We start from the raw sequence: 20,699 nt of genomic DNA, 5'->3' as shown, positions 1-20,699 counted from the left end.
CTTTGAAACATTGTAGGTATTTAATAAATTATAGTTGATTTGCAGTTGGTTTACCAATTGATGTATAGTTGTGATTTTTTTGAGACCAATCTTTTGTCATTTTTCTTCTTAAGAATACTCCAGGGTACATTTTATTTTTTTTAACTAACAACACTAAAGCATTCCAGCATTTCAGACTTTGTTTAGAACACAAAGCAAATATTCCTTTCCTCTCAAGATGTGTTGAGAACATCAACTTACCTGGCAAAACATCACTGATGAGAAGAGTGGAAAGATTTTTACTGTGGTTGGAAGTGCCTTCCTTAAAACATGTGCATCATTTACAGGGCAGCTTACAATAAGCTGACTGAAAGATTTAATGATAATAATCTCCATATTTCTTCTAAAATTGATTTCCGGTTTCAATGAACTTGGAAAGAATCCTGGGACATCAAATACATAAAGGTCTTAACATGAAATGAATCTTCAGAATACGTTCATAAATTTACATTTTAAGCATGGCCAGAAAAAAAGTATATCTTTGCCCATTATTAAGGTGATACTATAATGAAAATTTTTCATTTGCATGAAATAAACCCTTTTGGCTATAGATGAAAGGGATTTTATGGTAGCGACAATGGTTTTGTGAGTTAAATGATCTCAACATCATCAGGAATGAATCACAAGTGCCTACCATATGAATTACAGCACCATGAGTCTTAAAAAGGTATTTCTGTGGAAAGCATTCCTCCCATCTGCAACAATCTGATTCAGCTTTGAAGTCCTGCTGGAAAGCCTGGCAATACATGAGACCGCCACATGCTGCCCAAGCTTCTCTCTCAACTGAGTTGGACTATATTTTTCTAAAGAACTATGGGGTGACTTAACAGCCAAAGAGGCTAAAATGGAGAATGGCTATAGTCTTTGTAATAAGATTTCACTGCTCTAACATTCTTCAAACAACAAAACAAAATTTAAAAAAATCCTTTACTGATATAATTATAGACAAATATGTCAGTGGATACATGAAACTAAAGTTCAAATTCAAGTGGGGCAAAAGTATGTGACTCTTTTTCTCCTTACAGCTTTGAATCTGCAAATGAAATCTTCCCAAACTTTTCAGGCCTCCTTGAAACTAATCTGTTAGTAAATGGGCGTGGTGACATAGAGACTTGGTAGCCAAAGAAGACAGAGGTACAAAGACAGCAGAAATCAGCGTAAACTATCAAGTGCCGTGTTTCAAAAGAGACATTTAATTACATGTCTTCTCCTATATGTAGAAAAGATCTGAGATAAATATATACACAAATACATACATATTCAAACACATATTTAAAAAGAAAGAGGAGAGAGATGGGATATTCCTAATATTGCTTGAATGCATTAGGAAGATGAAGGAGAAGAAAACAAATGACACAGGATGAAATCAAAATACACTGCATCAGTGTATAAAGCACACAGAGCAAAACTCACTGGACGCTATTGAATAATAGGGGTAGGAGCATGGAAAAAGAGACCAATAGAAGGTCAGTCAGATTAAAATATAATACCCAGGGGTAAAACACCCCAGTGAAACCCCTTTGAACAATTAATATAGACTTTAAAATGTGAATGACAGGAATGTCAAACAGGTCCTGTTCAGGGGTGGCTCCCAGAGGTGTAGAGCAGGAGAGAGGAGTCAGAGTGGATATGTACTTTACACCCATGTATAAAAATAAAACAATGAAACTTGTTGGAACTGCTCTAAGAAAAGGAGAGCTTTAGGGAGAATAATGAAGGGGTGAGTCTAATGAAGATATTTGGTAAATACACATGGAAATATCACAATGACCACCCTCTGCAGGTACTATATGCTAAAAATACATTTTTAAATAAAATTTTAAAAATGTTTTAAGATAAAAATGAAGAAGTACTAGTTAAAAAAATAAAAAAGAGAAACAGAATATTGTGTTACTGACATCTACTGAGTGGCAGTGTGAGGGTGGAGATTGCCTGTTTCATTTTTGGTTGTCTACTTAAAGTTTCCTTGACAGACACAGAAAATAACAGTAGAGGACCTTGTAGTGATTGGGAGGCTGATGTCAGCCAAGTTAAAAGAAGGTAAAAGAAGCAAAGCAACCTATTTGAACAATCACTTTGTGCCATTATTTCTTTACTAAGCAGTTAAATCTGGACGTCTGATCTATTTTATTACAAGGTAGAGCAATGGTAACTGGAACTGAATAGAAAGTTAAATAAGTTTCTTCTTCAAACTACCATAGAATTCCCTCATGTTTGACTGCATATCTACTGCCAATACTATTAGCAATTACATAGCAACAAAAAAAATCCTAACCAGGTGCCAGTAGCTCATGCCTATAATCCTTGCTACTCAGGAAGCTAAGATCTGAGAATCATAGTTCAAAGCCAGACCAGAAGGAAAGTCCATGAGATTCTTATCTTCAATTAACTACCAAAAAGCCACAAGTGGAGTTGTGGCTCAAGTGATAGAGCACTAGTCCTGAGCAAAAAAGCACAGGGACAGCAGCCAGGCCCTCATTTCATTCTCTAGTTCTTGCACACACACACACACACACACACACACACAAACACATGCACACACACACACACACACACACACACACAAGTGATATTCTATGACTTAGTTGCTAACTGCATATCTAAGGTTTAATCTTTGAACCTTCCTAGAGAAGCTTTTCACAGCTATTAAAAATACTGAAACCATATGACTTCTCAGACAGAAGCTAAAGTCTATAGATTATCAGAAAGTCAAGAAATTGGTAACTTACTGATACTCTTCTTTTTATAAGCCATCAAAGAAAATTACATCTAGTAGATTAACAAACCAAACAGAGGATGACAATTGAACCATTTTTGTCTGCCATGATGTTTCACTCTTGATAGTTATGGGAGAAGTTATGTGTAGATGGTTGTGAAGAGAAATGATTTATTACAATGTGACATCCTTCTTATGATTATGATTTCATGCTAAGAAGTCTGTAATACATCCAGGGACAGTGGGTTCTTTAATAGTGATAGTATTTTCCTAATGCCTTAGTCTACAAGATTACCTTCAAAAGAAGTAAAGTACCAAAGCTCTTTCTGATAAAAGTACTTCCTTCATTATTCAGTGGTAATAAATGAAGGTAAGAGGAGCAACTCTCAAGACTGATCGTCAGGCATCTTAGTGCCAGTCACTAACCTCTGTTTCCCTGGGTAAACAGGTTCTTCTCTAAACAATATACTCCTCAACGTTTGTGTTATTTTTTGTCAGTTGTGTGCTTGAACTTTGGGCCTGGGCACTGTCCCTCAGCTCTTCAGTTCAAGGCTAGTGCTCTAATGCTTGAGCGACAGTGCCACTTCCAGCCTTTTCTATCTATGTGGTGCTAAGGAATGGAACCCAGGGCCTCCTGCATGCAAGGCAAGCACTCTACCACTGAGCCACCTTCCCAGCCTCCTCAAAGTTATTAAATCACAAGTAAATGTGAAAATTGTACACTTAGTTCCATCTCCATATGCAGTGCCCATGAGAGCCCACATTGTAAGGACATGTTTTCTCATGTGATCACTTAGTTTACCAGCACCCTCATACATAGCACTCTGTCCAACTCCTTTGACCAAGATCCTTGTAATAAGTTTTCAGCTCTAAGGTTTATATACATGGGATGAACTTTTGTTTGCTTTTGTGAAGCTAGAAGCAAATATGATGACATGTAACATGAGTTTGTGCTTGCTAAAAATTCTGCTAAATTCCCAGGTGTGTGTGTGGCTCATGCCTGTAATCCTAGCTATTCAGGAGACAGATCTGAGGATAGTGGTTCAAGGCCAGCACAGGCAGGAAAGTCAGTGAGACTCTTACTTCCAATGAAAGACTAAAAACCCAGAAGTGGAGCTTTGGCTCAAAGTGGTAGAGCCCTGAGGACAAAAGTTCAGGGACAATGTCCAGCTATGAGTTCAAGCTGTAGGACTAGCATGAAGAAACCAACAAATGAAACACCAAACTCCTAAATTCACACTAATCAAACACACACAGACACACACACACACACACACACACACACACACACACACACACACACCTTCCACTGAAACTTACCTCTTGTGTCCTGAGAAATAATACCATGATATTGTTCACCATACTTGGCAAGCACTGCTGACGTTTTAAGAATATACAACAGTAATGCACATGGCAGAACTCAGGGTAATAAACTAGAAGATTATTCTTGAATTGCTTATTTTGTTTGGAAGAGAGGGCATATGTGGGCTTTGTAGAAATCGCATTTTTTTACCTCACTTGAGTATTTTATACATGCAAACTAAAGTTCAGCTGCAGTACTCTCTGACTGCAGAGATCACATGGGTAACATGTGAATGGAAATAAACCCTGTAGGTAAAAGAAAGAGGAATTTGGATGGAGATCAAAGATTAGCTTCCTGCCACTCTTTCCTTCCACTTTTTACTATTCCATCTAAACTTGGTATTTTATGAGACCTTTTTTCTAATTCCCAAAGGGAAGAGTGTACTTAAATCAGAGTTTGGGTTCTCACTCTCTTTCCTCTCCCTTCGCCCCTCTCTCTTTTAATGTGATTTGATTTTCCCAGTAGTGACTTTGGATTACTGCATGCTTAAGTTAGAAAGCAACTGTATCAAACGTAGAATATACTGTTGTTTTATTATGATATTTTTAAAATTATAATCGTAGCCCTGGTTCAGCTACAAGATAAGCTATCTAGAAAATTATCTATATAACTAGCAGGAATGTGTACCTCTTTATGATTTTTAGTTATTTTAGAATAGCACTAATTACTATGCGCTATTAATCTTGACTTAGACAAAGAACATTTTCTAAGCATAAGGATCAAAACTGAATTATTTACTTTCCCTTTATAGTCATTGAGTAATAAGGTAGAGCTTAGTGTGTTCAGTCTCATTCTTAAATGGCCTGTGGAAAAGATTATTCTTGGCACTATGAACTCAGCGATAAATGAGAACTAGTGAGATGCTAGAAAACAGTGTTGACCCATTTTTCTTAATGTTTTCTAGAATATTTTTAAGTATTTTAAAAAATAGTATATTTACAAAGTAGCTATTTTTGCTTTTACCCAAGTAGTAAATAGCAATTAAAATCACCATTACAATTCTTTACAGAGTGGTGGGAATAAATTCATTCTGTTAGAACTGAAAGTTTAAGCCCTGTTGCTTCTTTTTTTTAATTTATTTTATTTTTTGCCAGTCCTTGGGATTGAACTTACGGCCTAAGCACTGTCCCTGAGCTTTTGTTCCTCAAGGCTAGCACTCTACCACAGTACCATTTCTGGCTTTTTCTGTGTATGTGGTACTGAGAAATGGAACTCAGGACTTAATGCATGCTAGGCAAGCATTCTACCACTAAGCTACATTCTCAGTCCAGCTCTGTTGTTTCTTGCTGGGTCATTTTGTTTACTCCAAATGTGAAATGGTATTATGTCATTGTTCTCAAGTGAAAACAACTAAGTTTAGGTGTAGGTTCTCACTGAACTTTGCAGACTCTCTTTTCTTTTCAAACATAAGACTATGAGAACTAAGAAAAATCTAAAACTTGAAAACAGCACCATCTTACTTGCAGAGCATTCGCTTCTGTATTTAAGTTTATTTTTTCAGGTGTTCACAGCTTAATAAATATGGATATATATACATATGTTTGAACTATTACACATTTTATGTGATTAGGGAAAATAAGATTATACCTTTTCTAACAGGATAATGTAAAAAAGCAAAAAGTTGGGGGATTTTTCTGTTTATTTGTCTGTTGTTGTTTGAACTCAAGGCCTCATGCTTGTTAGGTCAATGCACTAACACTTGAGACAAGTTTCTAGTTTTCTGCTTTAGTTATTTTTCAGGCAAAGACTCCCGTTTTTTCCCTGGGCCAGTAGTAGACAGTGATCCTCACACTCTATGTAGTTGGAGTAAAAACTGAAGCTGTTGACACTGTGGCTACTGATCCCAAACTTTCCATGTGACCCAGGCTTGAACATTAACAGTATCTTTGTACAGAAAAGAGAGTTGACAATTGGAACAAATAAGGAGAAGGAAATTTATTCTTTACCAAAATAAAGACAAGAATAACACCCAACTCAAAAGAAAAGAATAAATGAGAAACTTAGCTATTACTAACAATAGAAGTAACTTTGAAGAGAGAAAGAAAACAGAGAGACAGACAAACAAACCAGAAGCAAGACGGAAGGAAGGAAGGAAGGAAGGAAGGAAGGAAGGAAGGAAGGAAGGAAGGAAAAGAGAAAGGCAGGAAGAAATAGAGAGAGAGAGGAAAAATGGAAGGGAAGAGAAGTAGAACAAAATGAGTTTGTTTTCCACTAAAGTCTGTAATCAGTTCTTCAATTCCATATTTACAATGTTTGAGCTTCAGCCATCAAATAAACCCATAAACATTCCTGAAAACCTTCAGAATTTAAAATGGACCTTAGAAAGTAATTTCTTAACCCAAATTATAATTTACCAAGCTTCAGAGATAGCTATCACACTCAGCCCAGGTGTCTATGTCAGTTAAGAATGGTGGCTTAGAAACAGAAAAATTATTTCTTGAATTTCGGGAGGTTACAGATTTGTGTAGGTTTTGAAGTCAGAATCCCAGCATGGTCAGGCTTTGGCGGGCGTCCCCTATTTGGATTGAAGAAAGATGGTCTTTCTGTCTTCCAGTGGTAGAAAGAGGACTAGAAGTCTCTCTCTGGGGTTAATTTTACAAAGACATTGACTCATTTACAAGGACTGTCTTGCCTAATTGCACTAATATATACCTCTTACTTAGGGACTGGATTTCAACATATGATTTTGAAGCAAAAAGGTAGCATAAACAGACCATTTCACTAAGCTTGAAATAAAATGTTTCTCATATGTCTCTCATATAAAGTAGCATTCATTATGAACTCAGTATATTTAATCTCAGAAAACAGAGAAAGAAATAAGTTAATGGAATTCTGAGATTAAATCAACAAAAAGAGAACAAATTAATTTGAAAGAATTTAAAAATGTAGTTTTTCTGAAAGAAATGAAAATAATAAATACAGATATAAGAATAAATAAAAATAAAGCAATAAAAAAACATGAGCAAGGAGTATGACACTATGAAAATCATTGTGAAGCTATGAAATTCACAACTTTTTCCTGTCAATAACATGTTTCTGTAGAAATAAAAGAAGAAAAAGAGAAATTTTCAACTTAAACCATAAAATCCTTGAAATCAAAATATCAATAACATTGTTAAACAGAAAGTGTGGACAATGAGTCTGAACAAAAGAAAATAATGCGAGATTGAAATACATATAAGAAGAGACTTTAAATAACAAAATCCACTTCCATGTTATTGAAACTCCAAAGTAAAAGGAAATAAACAATTTTTTAGTAAATCCAAACACTTAAGTTAAAAAGTCTAAAACAGTATTATTCAGTAAGATATAGAAACTATGAGTAGTCCTACAATCACCAAAAGAATCTAATCAATATTTAAAAATCTTCCTCAAAGGGAATGCAAGACATAAATGGTTTTACAAGATTTGTCTGTCCAACATTCTCTAGAGGTCAGCTAATGAAAAATAAAGGCCCACACTACATCAAAATTCAACATAGTCAACATAAGAATGGAAAATTACAGATTAATCCCACTCATGAACTTAGGCCAAAAAAAATCCTAAACAAAGCATTAATAAAATGAATCCAGCTGTGCATTAAAAAAAAGATGATATATCACTAACAAGCTTATTTCACCCCACAAATCCAATGATGGCTTAACATTAGAAATATTTGTTAATGTAACTCACAATATTACCAAATTATAGTTGAAAAAATCCATCTAAAGAGATAATTCAAGCAAATTCTATAAGCATTTAATAAAACTTCACTTACACTAGAAATAAAATGCCCCTTTCTTATACTAAAGGAAACCATTAAAAATGCCATTATTCATCCACCCACTTTGCAAATCACACCAAATGTTGGCAAGGATGTGACTAAACTGGAATTCTTATTTACACTACTTCTAAGTGAAGGGGTTTGGTAATAGCCTTTTGGAAATAATCTGGCATTATTTAACAAATTTTTAACTCAACAATTTCAGACCAGCCTTGCATATGTGCACCAGAAGACTTCTTTAAGAATATTCATGACGACATTGTTTATAATAACAAAGGAACTAGAATTTTTGTAACAATAATTACAACAATATAAGTGGGTATCTGTCAATAGAAGGATGAGCAAATAAATTCTATAGATATAAATTGGCTTACCAGATAGTAAAGTAGTATAGCTACATGCATCAGCACATATGAGCTAATGAAATGCATGGGAAGAACAAGTTTTTAAAAAGCATGAAAGCAGTTCTATGAAGTTTAAAAACAAGCAAAAGAAAGCAATAGAGTTACAACATAAACTGAGGATCCAGATTTTTCCACAGACTATCCAAGAAAGGCAGATAGGGAGTTTCAACAGAATTGCTAATAGTATTTTCCTTAAGATAGAAGATGAGTGAGCAGGTGTTCAGCCTGCTGTTATACTTTGTAATATGTAGAGAGATGTTATTTATGTTTTTTGCATTGATTAAATGTTTTGTAATAAAAGAACATCTGTAAAAATCTAATGTAATAATAAAGCATCTGGAGCTAACCTGTGTTAAGCAAATAGCATAGTTTGCCTTGATAATGCTAGCAGAATAATATTCAAGTTTTTCATCCAGATGCATACAGAATGTATTATGTCCCACTGCCTACTGGTGAGAAGCAATATTAGATGGTACAAGTCTCATTGGGGATGCTTCTTAAATGTAGGTTTTGGACTTTAGTTCTTTCCTCTGTAAAATAAAGATGATAAGAAGAGCTACCCCCATACAGTGGTGGTTGTTAGGTGAGTTAGCACCATAAAGTGCTGAGAGAAAAACATACACAGGAAAACGAATGCTCAGGGTTAAGTTCTAGTGGGTCGGTTTCTCTTCATTTAATACTTTGAAATGTTCTCTTTGCATTACGGTAGGCTTTGGTCACTTGACGAAGCAATTGATGACATTGGCGGATGGGCGTGTGGCGCTGGCTCTGGAAGGAGGACACGACCTCACAGCCATCTGTGATGCATCAGAAGCCTGCGTAAATGCCCTTCTAGGAAATGAGGTAAAAATCTAAAAGTACAAAAGATCAGGGGGAAAGGACCATGGTGTATGAATGCAGATGTTAAATTGTTTTCTTTAGTCCAAGCATTCAGAAAGTTCAGTCCTCTTCTTACCATTCAGCAAGTAGGTAAGCCTTAAAAATAAGAGTGATTTATAGGCTATCTTGTTATGAGCAATAATATTGTACCACGTACAGAATCAATGAATACTCCTTTTAATCACATTATTTACACAGCTCAAAAGTGACAGAAAAAAATCTTTGCATGGGGAGAGTGAAGAGGGGGTAAGAATGTTTAATCTACTGACCCAATCAAATTTGTACCAAATTATTTAATAAGAAATTAATCTTAATTTTAATAAGTCTTAAATTGTTTGAAATTAATCTTAACAATCCGATAGGATTGTTCAGAAAAATAAAACCTCTTGAAACACAGCTCCACTTCTGGCTTTGTGGCAGTTAGCTGATCTTTGTGTTTCTTTTGTATGTTCTTTCTCCTGTGAGATATCCCTGTTGTCACTGTATTTGATTTTGGTACCCTGGTATTATATATACATTTATTTGAATTAAGGAAAGGAAGGGAAGCAACAGAATGGTGAGAGGAAGGACAAGGGAACTAATACAACAGCGACATACACAAGACAATACGTTGGAAATGATCTGTACAACTTAGATGAGGGGTTGGAGGGAGGGAAAGTAGGAGAAAAATGAAGGAAGGGGTAACAAGTTTGACAAGAAATGTACTTATTACCTTAGTTATGTAACTGTAACCCCTCTGTACATCACCTTGACATTAAAAAAAAAAAGCTAAATAAAAATAAAATAAAACAGGGGCTGGGAAGGTGGCTCAGTGGTAGAGTGTTTGCCTTGCATGCATGAGGCCCTGGGTTCGATTCCTCAGCACCACATAAGCAGAAAAAGCTGGAAGTGGTACTGTGGCTCAAGTGGTAGAGCACCACTCTTGAGCTGAAGAGCTGAAGGACAACACTGAGGCCCAGAGTGTAGGCCCCACGACCGACAATAAATAAATAAGTAATAAATAAATAAATAGGCAAAAAAAGAGCTTCACAAACTTTTCTGCCCAGATTGGCTTCAAACTTCAATGGGCATGTGGCCTTGTACTTTCTATTTTTTAATGGTAACTCCTATCTGTGCCTGTGGAGTTATGGGGGGAAAAACTCCTCTTTTTCACATAATTTTTATTGTCATCATTATGTTACAAACAGTGCTTTAACATGATTATTTTGAACTATTTATTAAAGAATGTTTTTAATTTTAACAAAATTGGAAAAAATGTAGGCGCTGTTCAAATACATAATTTTGTGGCATATATTAGAATGCACAGTTACACAATAGGTGCAATTATCTAATGATTAATATCAACAATGGATTGCTGTTTCAGATTGCATATAATTCAAGGTGTCAAAGATTTTATAAGTAGTCTGATGTTTGTGAGCCAATAATGTCAGCTAGATATTGCATTCTGTGTGTGTGTGTGTGTGTGTGTGTGTGTGTGTGTGTGTGTTGTGTATCAATAAAGGTCAATAAAGGAGTGAAAATGAGTACTGAAAATAAGTATTTTATCAGTTAACGCTGGGCACTCAGCTTGACTACTAGATAGCTATTGTCTTACAAGGTCATGTACATTCTCCAATAAAGTATTTGATTCTAAATACTTCAGAAACATTTCAGAGAAGCAGACTTTAATATTTGAGTTATAAAGGCTTACACCAGATGTGCAGAAAATCAAAGTGGGTTATGGATTGTGGCTCATAGATGACTGACCTGCTCAAATGGAAATGTTAACCTGGCTACAAAATCAATCTACTTTTCTGCATACGTTGAAGGAAATCATAGCTCTCAGTGGCTTTCTTTAAACAGGTCTATTCAAATGAAAGTATCTCTTTTGGATTTTTGTAATCTGCCTTTGGCCTGCTCTATTCCTCCAAGGATGGAATAATTTCTCTTATAATCTTTTTAAAGAATGATCAGATAAAGAAAGGAGTAACAGTCATTGCTAATCCTAACTCTGCACGTATTAGTGTAGATAATGCTTAAAAATAAAAATAAATAAAATGTAAACAATTATGTAAATAATAGCTGAAATGAAAATAATAACTGAAATTATTTTTTGGTTAATAGTGACTATTTAATTGACTAATTTACTGGATGAAATTCTGACCCAATGGTCTTAGTAACAAACACCATCTTGTCTTTTGGTTGACCATCTTCAATTTCATAAATATATTCTAAAATTGTTCATTAAGAACTAAAGAAAGAAAAATTTAAAATCTATGTATTTCTGTATTTTTTCCTGTAAGGTTTCTTAAGGACATAAACAAGAATATAGATTTCTCACAAATGCTTTAAGGCTAACAGATGGGGTAGGGATATTAAACATGGAAAGATAAATTTCATTGTGTCATATCTATCCTCACACAGGAGAAAAACTAAGAAAAAGAAAGATTTCTAAGATGAAAAATGGAAGAAAAATACAAATGTGTTGTACATTATAATTCATTTGGAAAAAGGAAATTAAAATGTAATACTTGAAACAACTTAAGAAACAAAGAGTTCTTCTCACTTTCATTGACAATATAATTTATAATTCAAGGCCTGGTTTATGGTGCTTTTTGCAGGTCAAAGATCATCATGACTACATTGAAGGTTTAAATTTCATTTCTTTCAAAAAATAATATAGAATGCTTATTGCATGCACCTCACTATTTTAAAAAGTGCCTACACACAGTTTTCATAGCAGTTTTATGTGATAGTCTCTAGGTAAGAAAGTTAAAAAGGAGTCTTTAGTATGCCAATTACTGCAATTTCAAAACCCAACTTTCCTCCAAGCCCCCTTTCAAGTGATTAATAGAGCAATTATAACTTATTATCTGGGATTTCACTTTTACAAACAACAAAACGTAGCAAAGTTTGAGCTTAAAATGCTGGCAGAATCCATTCTGGCTTCTCAACACTGAACATGCAATTGAACTCAAATTAGAAAGGTCAAGAAGGGCCTTTTTGAGAGACTCTGCACTTTGTCAGATGTATTTATTCATGTGCAGAGGATTAGAATTCATAAACATTTTGCCAGTTTTTTGAATGCTATTTCTTTTCCTTGTTGTTCTTGGCTAGGTCATGTCAATACAGCAAAATGCTGTTCCTTGTAGCTTGTGATCAGCAAAATGATATGTATTACATAACCCAAAGGAATTGTAAAATCAGCAGGAACTGTTGGCCTAACATTTCAGCATAGACACATATATACATGGTACCAAAAACCTTGCTATTTTACAAATCAAGTTATCTGAGTACAGTGCCCTAAACAGGCATTTTCTTCTTTTTCAATATTTTTATCTCAAAGTGATCTTCTTAGAAAAACATCTCCTAACTCTTCTTTTAAGAAATATGTACAGGGTCAGTCAAAATAATCTACTATTGGATTAAAACTAATTTGAGCATGGTACAGGAAATTCCTAGAGGCAACTGATTTTGAAGACATAGCAGAGTCCATTTTTCCCCTTTTACTTGGCAACGTTTAGAACTCAAATTTATCAGTCCAATCGGTGTATGATGAATTTTTTTAAACTTTTTCACTGAAGAATTTAGAAACACCAGCTTGGAGTTTGTGAAAAATCGACGTGCATATCTAAATGAGAAGAATCAAGAGGTTGGTAAATCTTCAAGGATGCCTCTGTGATTAGTCACTTAGAGTTTAGGATTATTTATAGAAACCTGTGTGAAATTCCCCCAGAGAATTTGATTTGGGTAATCTGTATTGGAGCTGGTTGGCAAACAATGTCACAGTTGCTTTAAGGCCACATATGCAAAGCCAATTAGTAGCACCCTAGGTTGCTTCCTCTGAAAGAAATTTTCTTAAGAGGTGAGAAAAGCTTTAAGCAGTTACCATCTCTATGGAATCCAAAAGAAAAACATTAGAAATCTTCAAGCAAGTAAAGGAAAGGAGAAGCCATAATTGTGGTAGAAATGAAGATTTGGTAGTGAGTTGAGAATACGGCTGTTAAAAGACCACCTGTCAAAACAGAATACATGATGGTTTTAAGAGACAAAGACCAACACACAGAGACAGAAAAAGGGAGAGGGAAAGGGAGAGAGACAGATAGTGGGGGGGAGCATAATGTGGTAGAAGCCTTGGTGATGAGAACATGGCCTTTTAAAGACTACCTTTCAAAACAATAATGGTTTTAAGGGAGAAAGAGACAGACTCACAGACAAAAAGACATACAAACACATTAAGACAGAGAAAAGGAAAGGGAAATAGGGAGGAGAAAGGAGAGAGACAGAGAAACAAGACAGAGACAGAGATGGGGATGGAGAGACAGGGGGAGGGGAGGAAAGGGAGAGAGGGAAAAAGAAAAGGAAATATTCTCACAAGTTATTGAGATTATGTTCCAGACTCCAGATATGAAAATTTAGGAATACAGAGAATGTGAACTCCTGATTTCCCTCAGGCTTTTAAAGGTCTCATATTCGATTTCTCTCTCCTTTTCCTTTTCCTTTCCCTTCCCTTCCCCTTCCCTTCCCTTCCCTTCTCTTCCCTTCCCTCCCCTCTGTTCTCCTCCTCTCCCCTCTTGTCCCCTTCCCTTCCCTTCCCTCTTTTCCTTTCCTTCTGTTTCCTTCCTTCTTTGTCTATCTTTCCATTCCTTCTCTTCATTTCTTTCCAATAACTACTGTCTCCTCTTGAGTATACCCAGCTGCTTTCATTTGACTTGGATTTCACAAACAGTGGCTAAACTTAGTGATTGTGTTTGTTGATAATCTTTTTAGGATGACTTTTTGCTCTAAAGCAACTGAAACACTCTCTTGAACTGACTCTAGTAAGTGTTGACAGCCACCCCTGAGGTGAACCCTGGAGGTGCTGTTGTCCAAGTTGCTCATCAGGGGTCTGTTTGCATTGGATTTTGAGTAGGGAAGTTGTTTTGCCATCTTTTTCATCCTTTAGATTATGTATGGCTGGGGAATTGGTGTGAATCTGGGAAAGCTTACAAGCGCCTAAATACTTGAAATTCATGAGTAGAAAGAAGAACAGAACACAGGGAGAGTACATAGAATGCTAGAATAATGATTCCCCTTGGTCTTCTTTTAGGCTTTGAAGTTACCTACATACTCTGAAAGAAGTTGTATAGATAATCTAAAGAAAAGACAGTAAAACTGTTTTGGAAGTACAATATTTGAAGATATTTTCCAGTTCAGATATGGTCTATGTCATTTTTTATATGCAGTAATGCTTATGAGAAACTCAACCATGTGTTTCAGCGAATGCCAAATGAGCCACAAGTATCAGGACAATATAAAACTGTGCTATGTAGATTGCCTGTGCTATTTTTCTTTAGGGATATCAGTTGTTAAAAGGAACGTAGCTTGGAAAATTGTATACTTCATCAGTTATGATTACTAATAAAAGATTTTTTGGATATTGAAGCGAAGATGTTATAGTATTAATTTATCTGACCATTAATTAGGCTTTAATTTGGCATCTGTTTTATACATAAAAGTCTAATTCAAGTTAAAGTAAAACTACTATAATCAAATTGCTTTGTGACTGTATCTTAGGGTTATTTATTTTTGGCTCTAGGGATGCAGCACTATTTTAGAGGAAGTAACAATTAACATTGATTTGGATAAAAGAAAGAGACTGTGATAAGCTGATGTCCAAGGAAAATAGTTTTCACAGAGTACAAAAGTATCAATGAAGGCAATAAGAGTTCCTGGAATTGTGATGGCTTGGTTTTAATTGGGTTGTTTTGTTGCTATTAGAAGAGAGGCTTTGCTGATTGAAACAGAGAGAGAGAGAGAGTAAAGCAGGAATTGTATAAGCAAGTAGTTATTTATGCAAAAGAGGGATGCTTTGGACAAATAACTCCATGATTTGTGATAAAACAACAACCACAATCTTTGCACAATGAGCGAACAAAAGTTATAGTCTGAATTATCCAATACATTTCATTTATTATCCCCTTTCCAATAGACTATTATGCTTTCTTCACTTTTAGGTGTTTATTTTTAATTGCATAGCTGGTTGTTGTAATATATGTTTAAATGTGTCATCTTGTGAAAGCAATCCATAAGTGGAAACTATGGGATATTCTTTGGTTCTGATAATTCTGATAATTGTAGTCTTTTTTTCGTTCATTAGCTGATGTATTGTATGGCCTACATTCCTTTGAACCATAGTAGTTTTCATAAGACTCAATTAATTGAATAAAAACCACAGAAATAGTCTCATAGTCTAACTCACTAGCCTTTCTATCTTATGTGAGCAATCCCCTCAGTATTTTATATAAGCTGAAAGACTATAACTTCTCCTTTGTATCTGGTCTTCGCTAGGACTATTTTTATGTGACATGTTAAACTTATATAACTGTTGTTGATACAAGGTGCTTCTTTATTGTTCTGTTTCTAATCCATACATAGGTTAGTTATAAGAAGACTTAATTGGAATTATCTCGCTAGTCTTGACCCATAGTTAGGTCGATTGTCAATAAAATCTGCTCTGATTTCTGTCCTCCTTTTCTACTCTATTTGGTCAAGAACATTAGTGACTTTAAACAAACAAAGAGGTTTTTTGCTTTCCTTCTTTCTGTCCTCCTTTTCTACCTTATTTGGTCAAGAACATTAGTGACCTTAAAAAAAGAAAGAGGTTTTTTTATTTTCCTTCTTTTTGAGAATTTCTTGTTTTCTTTAAGTAGTTGAACCAAGTAGTTGCCATTTAACAAAGCAGTTTATAAATACCATGCATTATCTTGATCCGTTTGTCCATTGAGGCACATCTGGGCTGATTCCATACCCTAGCAATGGTGAACCACAGTGCTGCAATAAGCATGGCTGTGCTGGTGGCTTTACTGTGGTTTGTGGTCTTTTGGATAAATGCCCAAGAGTGGAATTGCTGGGTCATAGGGTAGATTTATGTTAGTTTCTTTTTTTAAAGTAACCTCCATACTGTTTTCCAGACTGCTTGAACAAGTTTACATTCCAATCAACAGTATAGTAGTGTTCCCTTTTGGCCACATTCTTAGTGTTATTGTTAGTTTTCTTGTTAATAGCCATTCTAACCTGGGTGAGGTAGAATCTCAGTGCTGGTCTGAGTAGCATTTCAAAAGTTATTGTTAAGAATGATCCACTCATGCAACACAGTTATGGATACAATTATAACCATATTTACTTATGCAATCAAATTAAACATATACAATTAATCACAAACTTTGAGTAGTTTATTTTTTGTTAATTTGATTGTCAAGGTGATGTAAGAGGGGTTACAATTACATACATAAGGTAGTGAGTATATTGCTTGTCGAACTTGTGACCCACTCCCTCATTTTTCTGTCACTTTCCCTCCCCACCAATCCCTCTCCCCAAGTTGTACAGTTCATTTCCAACATAGTAGCTTGTCAGTATTGCTGTTATGCTTGGATTGACCTTTGTCCTTTGTCTCACCATTTTGTTGTTCCCCTTCCTTTCCCTAACTAAGATAAACATATATACAATACCTAGGATATGAAAATCAAATACAGTGACAAAAGAGGATAAATCACAGGGCAAAAAAAAAACACAAAAGAAAAAATTAGTCACAAAAACAAATCCTCAAAGAAAGAATTGTCCCATTAATAAGTGGGTTAAAGACATACAGAGAGACTTTGCTGAAGAAGAAATAAGAATGGCTAATAGACACATGAAGAAATGCTCAACTTCTTTGGCCATAAAAGAAATGCAAATCACTTAGAAAGCTAAAGCTAGATTCTTATATATCACCCTGTACCAAAATCAACTCCAACTGGATCAAAGACCTTGGAGTCAAAGCAGACACTCTGAAAACATTGCAGGATGGAATAGGAGAAACCCTAGGTCTCCTTGACACAGGCCGAAATTTTCTTAATAGAGACTCAGAAACACAACAAACCAAAGAAAGGTTGAACAAATGGGATTGCATAAATTGAAGAGCTTCTGCATGGCAAAGGGCATAGCTAGCAAGATCAATAGAAAGCCCACAGATTGGGAGATCTTCACTAGCCATACAACGGACAAGGTTCTCATATCTAAAATATACCTGGAACTCAAAAAATTAAATCCCCCAACAACAAATCCTCAAAGAAACAACTACCCAATAAATAAGTGGGCTAAAGACTTAAAGAGAAACTTCTCTGAAGAGGAAAGAAGGATGGCCAATAGACACATGAAGAAATGCTCAACTTCTCTAGCCATAAAAGAAATGTAAATCAAAACAACATTGAGATACCACCTCACTCCAGTTAGAATGGCTATAATCAAGAACTCTCATAACAACAGATGCTGGAGGGGATATGGACAGAAGGGAATCTTACTTCATTGTTGGTGGGAGTGTAAACTGGTTCAACCACTTTGGAAAGTAGTATGGAGGTTCCTCAAAAGACTCCACATAGGGCTCCCCTATGACCCAGCAATCCCACTTTTGGGCATTTACCCAAATGATCACAAACAAGACCATACTAAAGCTACCAACACAACTATGTTTATTGCAACATTATTTACCATAGCTAAGATATGGAACCAACCCAGATGCCCCTTAGTAAATGAATGGATCAAGAAAATGTAGTATATATATATATATATATATATTTCACAATAGAATTCTATGCCTCCATCAGAAAGAATGACATTGCCCCATTTGTTAGGAAATAGAAAGACTTGGAAAAAATTATATTAAGTGAAGTAAGCCAGGCCCAAAGAAACATAGGTCCCATGGTTTCTCTTATTTGCAATTACTAGTATATGTCTGAGACAAGCAGAAATGGTCAGATAAGTTGATGTTAGGGAAAATGAACCCCAAGATAAAGACTCAAATGTTTTTTTCTTTCTTGTGATTGTTTCTTACATATTTATAAGATGATTTTTTTGTTGTTTTGTATGTCCCTCCCCCACGGTATAACCCCTGTTTTCACTGTATTTGATGTTGGTATAATTTGGGGAGGGGAAGAGGGAAAGGGAAAAAACAAGTCATTTAAATAGGGATACAGGTGGACCCATTGCAACAATGAGATGTACAAGACATTATGTCGAAAAAAGAACTTTACAATTTTGGCATGGCGGGGGCAGGGCGAGGAAGATGGGAAGGGATGGGAAGGGGAAACAAAGGAGGAGGCAACAATGCTGGGTAAGAAATGTACTCATTACCTTGCTCATGTAATTGTAACCCCTCTGTACGGCATTTTCACACACACACACACACACACAGACACACAAAAGAAATGCAAATCAAAACAATATTGATATTCTCCCTCACCCCAGTTAGAATGGCCATTAACAGAAAATCTAATAACAACAGATGCTGGAGGGGATGTGGCCAAAAGGGAATCCTACTACACTGTTGGTGGGAGTGTAAACTTGATCAACCACTCTGGAAAGCAATGTGGAAATTCCTCAAAAGACTAAACATAGAGCTCCTCTCTGACCCAGCAATTCTATTTCTGGGCATTTATTCAAATGACCACAAACAAGGCCATACTAAAGCTGCCAGCATGACCATATATATTGCAGCATTATTTAATTTACCATAGCTAAGCTATGCCTTTCAGTAGATGATTGGATCAAGAAAATGTGGTATATATACACAATGGAATTCTATGCTTCCATCAGGAAGAATGACATCTTCCCATTTGTAAGGAAATGGAAAGACTTGGGGAAAATCATAGTAAGTGAAGTAAGCCACGCCCAAAGAAACCCGGATCCCATCATTTCCTCATTTGTAATAATTACTATATGTCTAGGATAGTCCTAGCAGAGTAGCTCAATAGTTATATACATATGACCATATAAGATGATGCTAAGCGAAATGATCTCCAAGTCAGGGAATCAAGAGGTTTTTTTGAAGACTGTTTTTTAATTGCAGATATTTCAAGACAATTATTTTAACGAGAGTTGAGTTTCCACCATAAATCCCTCCTCACCAGGGAATTGATCTTAACTCATCAGCACTTAAGGTCAAATCCAGATCACAGTCTGCTTCCCTATCCTCTTGGTTTTCATCATCATATCTTCTGCAGCTCCTTTGAATCTGAAAGCTTAATCCTTTGTGGGATTTTCTGAGTTGATTTGAATGTTGTAAGTATATTTAAAAATATGATATGTTTCTTTTGCTGCAAAACATATAATCTCACTTTGTTTCTTAGGGGAGCCATAATGCAGTGGGGAGAACTTGGCTTGAAAATCCAGATTTGGTATTCCTCATTCACTTATGTCAGAGAGTTTATTCATTTTATTTAATTTGGGGATTTTTTTAGATTTCTTGAATTTTAAACTGTAAAATATAATTTTTCCAAAAAAACTGTACAAACATGAATGAGATTAAGGCTGATCTGATTGATGTTTACCTATGTGATTGTGTTTTGAGGTACTGGTACAATGGTAACATCTCAAAAAATTCATGTCTTTTACCTTTTTCTGAAAGTAACCAATTTTCTGACCCAATATTATATTTTAATTTCCTATTTTTGATGTTTATGTACAAAAAATACAATCTACATTCCCTTGTTTGTAACTCCTTTTGCTAAACATTTTGTAAAATTCATCTTGGTCATTGCAGTTGGTTATAACTTATTCTTTTCATAATTGTCTATAGCTGCACTTTGTAAAAGAAAATTTTAGGAAAATGCTGTATTCTATTTATATATTCTGCTTTTGATGGAAGTGGAAAGCAGCTTTTATGTTTTTTGAACTACTATATATAATGTTGTAAGGTAAAATGATTTTTAAAAAAATAAATTAAATCAGATTTTCAAACATACTGCTTTGTTTCAGTATTGTCAAGTAGATCCTAGATAGTACAATAGGGTAAGAAAAAGAAATAGGTAAGGATTGGAGAAGAATAAATAAATCTCTCATTCATAATGATAAATGAGTTGGGTGCCAGTGGCTCACATCTGTAATTCTAGCTACTCAAGAAGCTGAAACTTGAGGATCATGGTTTGAAGCAGCCTGAACAGTTATCTCCAGTTAACGACAATAAAAGCTGGAAGTTAAGCTGTGGCCCTAGTGGTAGAGCATTGGCCTTGAGTACAAAAAGCTCATGAACAGTGCCTAGGTCCCGAGCTCAAGCCTCAAGACCACCACACACACACCACACACACACACACACACACACACACACACACACACGGATAAATTGTGTATGTAAAAAATCGAAAAAAATATTTTCATTTAAATTATGGGTTGATAAGTAAGGTTAATAAGGTTGATGACAAATTAAAATTCATTGCAAATTTAAAATAAATTATTTATTTATATGCCAGTTATGTCAGAATATGATTTAATAATATACTAGTTAGATGAGGTCTGCATTATATATATACATATGTGTATATAAATTCTATCTAGATGTATCTAATTTTATTTTAAAATTTTTGGAGATATTTTAGTTTTATAGAGACATAAACATTATATAAAATTCCAATACTAGGGCTGGGAAGGTGGCTCAGTGGCAGAATACTTGTCTTGCATGCATGAGGCCCTGGGTTCGATTCCTCAGCACCACATAAGCAAAAAGAAAAAAGCCGGAAGTGGTGCTGTGGCTCAAGTGGTAGA

At 35.2% G+C, this 20,699-nt stretch overlaps 1 protein-coding gene across 1 annotated transcript in view; it reads left to right on the top strand.

The window, feature by feature from the left end:
• Positions 1 to 20,699, top strand: part of Hdac9 (histone deacetylase 9) — a 679,511-nt gene that overhangs the window by 620,821 nt on the left and 37,991 nt on the right. The window contains exon 23 of the mRNA XM_013024045.1: positions 8,995 to 9,128. Coding sequence (XP_012879499.1) covers positions 8,995 to 9,128 — 134 coding nt within the window. The remainder of the gene's footprint in view (positions 1 to 8,994; positions 9,129 to 20,699) is intronic.

The sequence above is a fragment of the Dipodomys ordii genome, unplaced genomic scaffold (assembly GCF_000151885.1).
Source record: "Dipodomys ordii isolate 6190 unplaced genomic scaffold, Dord_2.0 Scaffold72, whole genome shotgun sequence".
Taxonomy (NCBI): Eukaryota; Metazoa; Chordata; class Mammalia; order Rodentia; family Heteromyidae; genus Dipodomys; species Dipodomys ordii.
The sequence above is the reverse complement of the archived record's forward strand: the minus strand, read 5'-3'. Positions and strand labels throughout refer to the sequence as shown.